The sequence below is a fragment of the Plasmodium fragile genome, assembly GCF_000956335.1.
Source record: "Plasmodium fragile strain nilgiri unplaced genomic scaffold supercont1.180, whole genome shotgun sequence".
NCBI classification, from domain to species: Eukaryota; Apicomplexa; class Aconoidasida; order Haemosporida; family Plasmodiidae; genus Plasmodium; species Plasmodium fragile.
The window spans coordinates 1-8,443 of record NW_012192760.1 but is presented as its reverse complement, the minus strand read 5'-3'; the positions used below and the strand labels follow the sequence as shown (position 1 = coordinate 8,443).

The 8,443-nt window shown below is 47.0% G+C and overlaps 2 protein-coding genes across 2 annotated transcripts; both read left to right on the top strand.

Moving 5' to 3' along the window:
* Positions 1–2,045: 2,045 nt before the first annotated feature.
* On the top strand, positions 2,046–5,421 carry AK88_05617 (uncharacterized protein; the record flags this gene model as incomplete). Its single annotated transcript, XM_012483219.1, has 3 exons — positions 2,046–2,925; positions 3,465–4,057; positions 4,255–5,421. The coding sequence occupies 3 exons, from the start codon at positions 2,046–2,048 to the stop codon at positions 5,419–5,421; spliced, it is 2,640 nt and encodes an 879-aa protein (XP_012338642.1).
* Positions 5,422–6,821: 1,400 nt separating this feature from the next.
* On the top strand, positions 6,822–7,869 carry AK88_05616 (uncharacterized protein; the record flags this gene model as incomplete). Its single annotated transcript, XM_012483218.1, has 2 exons — positions 6,822–7,596; positions 7,810–7,869. Coding segments are annotated over 2 exons (834 nt in total), but the record flags the coding sequence as incomplete, so codon positions are not given.
* Between the last annotated feature and the right edge of the window lie 574 nt (positions 7,870–8,443).

Sequence of the window (8,443 nt, the reverse complement as noted above, 5' to 3'; positions counted from 1 at the left end):
TGTGCACAAGGAACATAGTTGTGTGTGCATAATGGACCACTGCACCTCTCTCGTCCATATTCATATGTGCCCATGCCTTTGTGAGTGCTGCACGTACTCTACGTTCCCATTGTATTCTTTATATGGAATTAGTGCAGCGCCGCATTCGTACAATGATATATACAGGCAAGTATGCATACTATCATATATAGAGGCGGTTATAATTACACTACGCCCCGCGGTCTTAATCTTAATAAATTACCGTATAATGCTCCGGTTTATCCACTAGTCCCCGTTTGAGCACATATTGTGCTAATAAATATCCCAACTTCGCATACGTCATATTGTCACAAGCATAAACCAATATAATGAAACGAATGATATCATTATCTCTCAGATAACGGCTTGAGTATAATATCGGCACAATATTCTATTACGTATTATTCAGATTTTTCGCGAATGAAACATGTCTTCCTAGTATAGGGTGCCTGCGGAAACATGTCCCATGAACAAATTCTCCCCTATCTGAATTTAATCACACATCGCATAAATCGTGGGGTGTGGAAGAAGCAAAACAAGAAATGAAAAATGGGGAACAAAGCAAGGAAAAAATAGAAAAAGGTACACTACTAGTACCACTACACACAACACGCGTCATGAATAACGCCCTTACTGCACCGGTTTACACTAAAGCCGCAGTAACAACAACATCAATTTCTGCTGCCGTCGTTGCCTCGTCCTCGTAAACATTGTGCGCGCGTGTAAGAAGGAGGAGGATTGTCTCTCCGAGCAACGCATCGACCAACGCGGCCGGGTAAAGCAGATTGCCACCGAGTGAACGTATTTGACGACGTAGCCGAGTAGGACGAATTGTCTCCCAGTCAGGATCGCGAGCGTGAGCAGAGAGCGGGGAAGTAGAAGGACGGGACACACATATTTTGTGGGACGGCCAACAAGGGCGGCAAAGAAGGCGACAACGACGGTAGCAACAACGGCAGAAGCATTGATGTTGTTGTTATACTCCGGTTTTTAGTGTACAAGGGGTTTAAGTGTACGCACACAGAGACAACGTGTGTGAAGGCGTTTAGTGGAGAACGGGTGTAGTCAGTGAGCGGGGTGTTATTCATGACGCGTTGCGCGTACTATTTTTTCTATTTTTTCCTCTCCTTTCTTTTTGTCTTTAGTATTGTTTTCTTCGTTACCCTATTTATTCTTCTTTTTTTTCCTTTTTTCTTCTTCACAGGGGGGATATTGTTCATGTGTGAAAGAGAGAGAGAGTCTTCTCTATTTTGTGTAGAAGATGTTGTTATAAGTTTGTAGGAATATGTTGTTTGTTTGCTCTCCTTTTTTTGTTTGTCTTTTCTTTTTTTTTCTTTTTTTTATTTGTTTTATTTATTTGTTATTTATCTTCTTACTTTCCGTGTTATTCATTATTTGCGCTTGCGAGGCTCCCAATTCCTAGTGTAACTATAAGGATTGTATATGTGTGCATAGGTTATATAAACGGATACATACCCCTTCTTTTCATGTGGACGGTACAGTTATATTTACGGCGGATGCTAATGCGTACAGGAGACGCAGCAATTTATAGCGTAAACAACAAGTTCTGAGCGATGCACTGTTTCCACCTACGGACCACGCTATAGTGATGCAAGGGTAATTCAGATGTCCACGTTATGATCATAGATGACAATGGCGGAAACGTTAGGGCATATATTAGCCAATTATGCGAGCGTAAGGAGTCTAACGAAGGATACACAAGGATATATGGTAATTGATTGTGAGGGCAAAATGGAGTGAGCAGGCGCCTACACATATATATAGGTGGTCGATAGGCAGGGTACGCAGTTTGCAACATACATATGTTCACATTTCGTGCACGGGAAATCATATGCCCCATGTGAACATACCATCCGTGGTCCAACATGTAGCATAGCCGCGACTGGCGCGAGTATCTTCGGTGCAGACAACAAAATGACATATATGTACATGCCGCCGCATTACTCCAATTGCAGAAAAGTTTATGGCAGGATATGCAACACCAACTGCAGATTTTTATTACGCATATGAACAATGACAGTGAGTACCACAATGCTACTAACTGTCAGAATGCATACTGGGAGCATCCAGCAGAAGATGGCAAGACACACCAACAACCAAGGGAGATGACCAGGCGAACAGAAAGAGTTATATGCAGACTCATGACGCAAGCGATATACTTTGCAAATGCGTGGAGTCCAGAAGTAAGGGAGAACGCACAGGAGATAGACGGCAGGGATAAGGAAATAAAGGGAATAATGAGATGCACGATTGTGGATGTATATAACGACATACTCAGGACATATGGATGCGAGGGTTGGTGGGGTACATACTACGCCTGGTACACAACAGGGATAATTTGGCATGAGTTAGGGGCAACATTGGGGGAAAACCATTGTAAGCGCGGTATGTATCAGGAAATCGAATTAGGGCACTGGCCAATGAGGCAGCAGATGAACACCTGGCTACAGCAGAATCCACGCATGCAGAAGAAACTTCATGACGAGAAAATAAGCCATGGGTGTACGGGAAGGAAGGTAAAGACTAGGAAACAACTGCAAGAGGAAGGAGTTGAACAGGACCAAGCGGCTGAACAGAAGAGGGATGACGCAATGAAACACACAGTGAAGCAGCACGCAGACAACATTTTGGGCGAGGTTCAGAAAGACATGGAGAAGGAGGAGAAACAATTGAGGGCGTCAACTGACCCAGCACCCACGTACCCTTCTGGGGCAGAGGCACACGATCAAAAGGCTGCCGCGATAGAGAACGCAATGGAACAAGCAATCGCGCACGTGAAAGAAGAATTAAAAAAAGTGATCGCGGAGACTGCCGATGCACGACCCGCCGCAGCCAAAGCAGCAGCGGCGACACCGGCATCAACAGCGGTAGGAACGACACCGGCAGGTAAGGACCGATGGGGATAAAGCACGAATGCGCCTGCACACGAAAATGGCCGAATACGAATAATGGGCTTCTACGGATACGACTGCGGATGGATGCTGCCAACAACAGCACACACAACAACGCACGCGGCGGACGGCAAAGCACAGCACCCCCTCGTTGAGCCGACATGGGCGGCCACGACGGCAGCGATGGGCCAGCCGCTGGATGTGGACGTCGACGTCGACAGACACACACACACTGTGTGTGTGTGTTGTGTTGTGAGTGTTGTGTGGGCGCGAGAGAGAGACTTTTCCAGGGGTGGGACCGGCCGCGGTCTCCCGTGCGTCTCATACTCCGCCATAACCCACCGTCCGCACCGTGGCAAACCATGAGAGATGGACCGTGGTGCCCAACGTATACACGACCGAGCATGGCGAGGCCATCAGCGCCGGTATATGTGGTCAAGCAACAACGAGGGACCGTGGCTAACCGTCAACCGTAAGCGTCCACCGTACAATACTTCAGTTTAATCATCTTCACTTTTCTGTGTGTCGATGTAGGAGCACAAGGACCGCAAAATGTACCAGCACAGACGGACCAGAACCTGGCGCCCCCCGTAGGAGCGCCGCCAGCCGCAGAAGCGACCGATGCGGGAGCACCGAACGCAGAACCAGAACCAGTTTCATCATCCTCATCAAGTGCGGAAGCAGGGGGAAGAACAGCTGATCGTTCCCCTGCTGACAACAGTCAGAACGACGCAGTTCAGACGAATCCATCGTCTCCTTCTTCTATGCATGAGAACGGTGCACCCGGCCCTTCCGGTTCAACAGGTGAAAACGAAGAGGCCGGGAAAAGTAGTGGGGATGGAAGCGGACCCGCAGATGGCGGAGTTGGTCGTGCACAATGGCAAGCTCCCCAAATTGACTTTAATTTACCTAAATCTGGGCGCAATGAACTGCACGGACATTATGGATCTGCTCATACACCAAGTATAAAAGATATAACTTCTGCTACTGGGACAGATGACCCCAACAAAAGGGATGACGGAATCATCCCCCCCATCTTCACTGCAAAGGACATCTTCCTTTCTTCTCCTGTTCTTATCTTCTTTGCATCGGTCACTTCCTTTATCCTGCTCTTTTTTCTTGGCAAAGTAAGCAAACAAGCTCACGCACGCAACACACAACGCACAACGCACACAAGCACGCACGAATATAACAGAGTGAACACCGTATATGCGTATCCGTAATATGTACCATAGAAAAATGTGTTCCTAAGGGGGCTGTTCTATCATCATTCTAACACAAATGTACTCCTACATCGTCCTCGTTCTTTTTTTTTTTTGTGTAGTACTTTGCGCACCTCGCCAAACGACGACGAACATATCGCACCGTTCGGCACGTGCCGTCACCGCCACTCGACGAAGAAATACTAGACCATCTACAACGCGGCGAACGCCCCCCACCCGATTACGGGTACACCATGGTTACGGATACGCAGCCCGGCAGATTGCCCGCCGCCCGACGACGATCTCATCCACGCGTGCATACGCGCACCATCATCGAGCTACATCTAGAAGTGCTCAACGAATGTGAAGCGACGGAATGGGACAGGGTGAAAGACGACTATTGGAAGATTGTCGTTGAAGAGTTTGCGCAGGATATGATACAGGACGAGGCCACGAATAACAGTATCTTGGATGTGTCCATCTCAGACCAAGATCCTCGAGGGATAAATGTTTCGTCCACTGACTCCAAAGGAACAGATCCGTGTCCAGATGGTGACCCCGATCCATGGAATTGTATGGAATCCATACAGTTAGCAACGGACCCATGTCCACCGAATGAAGACGACCCCGATCCATGGAGTTGTATGGAAACTATACGGTTACCAACGCACACTTCTCCACCTACCGAAGATAAGCCCGATCCTTGGAGTTGTATGGAAACCATGCAGTTAGATGCACAACAGAGTCGTGCTCATTCCAACCACAGGGACGCGACGTCGTACTGCACCCAATGGATTAACTGGATTGACCGCAACAAGCACCTATTGCAGGAATGCACGACGCAGCCGTGGTTTTTGCAATTAAAAGCGGATTGGACACAATTCCTGCGTGATCACATGATGGCACACGCAGCATCCGGTGAGCACAGGAAAGCCGCATTCATGGACAGCAAGAAGCACGCATGGAAACAGTGGATAGCGCAACAACATCGGCAAATGAGTATGTATAACGCGGAGGAGAGGTTTCAGCATTTGTTGCATACTGTAGAGGACGAGACAGTGACGGCAACAGGCGATATACACGGAGTGGAAAAAGTAATGGCCGCAGAACATGTTCTAAGAGTGAGGGATGCACCACGCATGCAACTGCATCCGCAACCTTACATGAAACAACCGTTAACCGCTGAAACATGGATACTGATCCTGGCATTCGTCATAGAAGAGAGCGAAGTCGAACGCAGTTTGCAGGAGAACGAGTTATATGTGGATGATCTATTGCACCAGCTCTGACATTCGCCTGACGGCACATATGAATGGGCAATAACGCCTGCTGACCGTACAACACTTTTATTTCATTATGTGATATACATAATATATTTCTTGTTTTTACTATTCTATACCGTCTTTTTTTTTCTGCTCTGTTCTGCTTGTGCTTACTTTTGCCTTGTTCTGTTCTTTTTCTGTGTAGTCAACTTCTTTTAACATGACCATAGGAACAGGTGCGTACCGGTTAAATGCATATAAAATGTACATTTAAATGAATAATATGACGGGGTGGTATTCTCCTTTATGTGAAATTAATTATTAAAAGCTGCGCACGTGCATTCTAAGGGTATCGTGCAGAACACATATAGCATGCGCATACGCATTCGAGTATAAGGAGAGATTGTCTCTCCGCGCAAACGTGGCCGCGTAAACCGCATTGTCCTCGCGTGCAAGCAGGAGGCGCGCTTGTCTCTCCGAGCAAGCGCGCCGACCAACGTGGCCGCGTAAACACGACTGTCCGAGTGACGCAGTTCGACGACGTAGCCGCGTGTAAGAAAGGAGGCACAGATTGTCTCTCCGAGCAAACGTGGCCGATTCGACGAAGTAGCCGAGCACACGTGGCCGAGTAAGGGGTATTGGATGACGTGGCCGAGTGAAGCGGTTCGATTACGGCGTTCGAGTAAACGATTCAACCAAGTAGCCCCGGGACGGACGGCAGCAACGACGGCAGCAGACTTTGATGTTGTTATTACTGCGGTTTGTACGTGTACGCACACAGAGACACAGTGTGTGTGACAGGCGTTTAGTGGAGACCGGTGTAGAAACGGGGGCAGTTTATATTCATGACGCGTTGCGTGTGAACGGTAGTGTAGTAGAAGTTTTTTTGTTTCATTTTTCTCTTCATTTTTGTACTCCTTTTTTATTCTGTGCATAGAATTGTTTCCTAAACAATATCAGAATAGTATACACAGGTGGTGTACTGTGCAATGCCGTATTGTGCATTTGCCTTATATGAATTCTGTGTGAGCACATTTCGCCCCACTCATATAGTACTAAAAATATTCATGAGGCACAAGTGTGTATAGTATCAGGGCGGCATATGTGTAATATGCATAATATTCTCAAGTAGCATTAATATCCTGTATTATGGCACGTAATGCACCATGGCAGAGCACTTAGTACATGTAATGGCCGAATGGGTAAAGCGACGGGGACTATGGGAACAGGAACAGGTTGATGTAAGTATTAACTCAGAACAAGGGATTGCACGACGCAGAGAACAAGGGCGGCGTAGACTAGTGTTGGTACATATATGTGCGGTAACACATACGGCAGGGAAGGTAGAGTCCTATAGAGTTGATATATTGTTATACATTAATTATTTTCTCTATGTATGTATTTCGTAGCGTGCATTATGGGCAGATATGCAGAATGTGTTACAAGAATTCGTGGATTACATGGAAGAGATAAAGGAAAGCTTAGAGGACTATGCCACAAGCTGTGGGGATACAGGTTGGGAACGTAGAGGACAAAAGCATAAGGGACAATTGTACACCGGACACACAGTTGCGGACAAGATGAAATGCAGCCTGATGGTTGGAGCATTATATTTTGTAACTGCGTGGGGCACTCCTATGAACCATGATAACGCAACATCGGAAAATGATAAGGACATGAAGGCTATTATGCGGTGTATGCTGGCCAATGTTTTTGCGTATATATTGGCTGAAATAAAGTGTAGAGATGAGTGGCCTGCAATAGATCAAGCTTGGAGGATACTGAAAAACATGGGAGGAACTGGTGGATTCGAGAATTCAATTTCAGATGGAACATGTACACTGGATGCGTATAAGAATACAAAGGTAGGAACAGCGGATTTAGAGGGGGCGGTAAAAGACTGGTTAAAGCACAGTCCAAATATACGTGATAGTATAAACGCAATACAGAAGAACCCACAATGCAACATAAAATGGGTAACGTACAAGAAAAGTTTGGCACACAGCGAAAACGATGCATTAGCACGAACCAGAGGGAAAGTGGGTCAGGTGGAAGGTGCCATGGCTAATGGTGGCATTGGAAATGAAATAGTGACAGTGATGAAGGAAGTATTTGTCAAGATGAAGGAAGACGTAACACAAAAATCCAAGTCACCGCCAGAGCCAGCAGTAGTTTCTACGGGCAGTGAAAACAAAGAGACAGGTAAATAGCAGGAATAAAAAGAGAAGAAGCAGAGAAACAGAGGAATTCTACAAGAAAGGAGAACGACGACGACAAGGGGCAAAAGAAAGAAAAGAAAAAACAACAACAACAATGTGCACGAGGCACGCAGAACATGTCCAGTTCTGCATCCGTCCAAGAATGCCCAAAGCACATACTGACACTTCTAATTCCCATTTTTGCCCTTTATTGCAGCGAAGGATGGCAAAAACGGACAAGCCGCCACCACGGCGGCAACACCAGGGGATCCGACAGGTAACACCGCTGGGTGCAGCAGACATACCAATACGAATATACGGCCGCACACGAACACGGCCGAATACGCATACGCGGCGCGCATGTAGACCGTACAACTCCGCACGCATGGCACGGCCAAATACGGATATGCGGCGGCACAGCAGCACCCCCTCGTTAAGCTCACGTGTGCAGTCACGCCGGCAGCGGTAGCGGTAGCGGCTACCACTGTGTAGACGAGTGCAGACGAGGTTTGTGTGTGCTGCGATGACCAGTGTAGCGGCCGCACAGTGGTGCGACAGTGGTGTGACGATGGTGAGTGGGGATGGAGCGGCGACGAGTGTAGAGCCTACGGGATTTATGGATACGGACTTATATGTGGATAGTTTGTTAGAACATTTTTGCGATATTAAAGAAGGAGTGTATACATCGTTCCCGTGACAAACTCTGCCATAATAGATATTGCTATGACACATGTCGTACTGATACGTATCGTAGGCCTCCCTGAAGCCTCAGTTTTATTAAAGGATCTGGCTGGTGCTACTACATCTTGATCCGTAGTTGTTATATATTTTTCGTACTCACATATACCAGA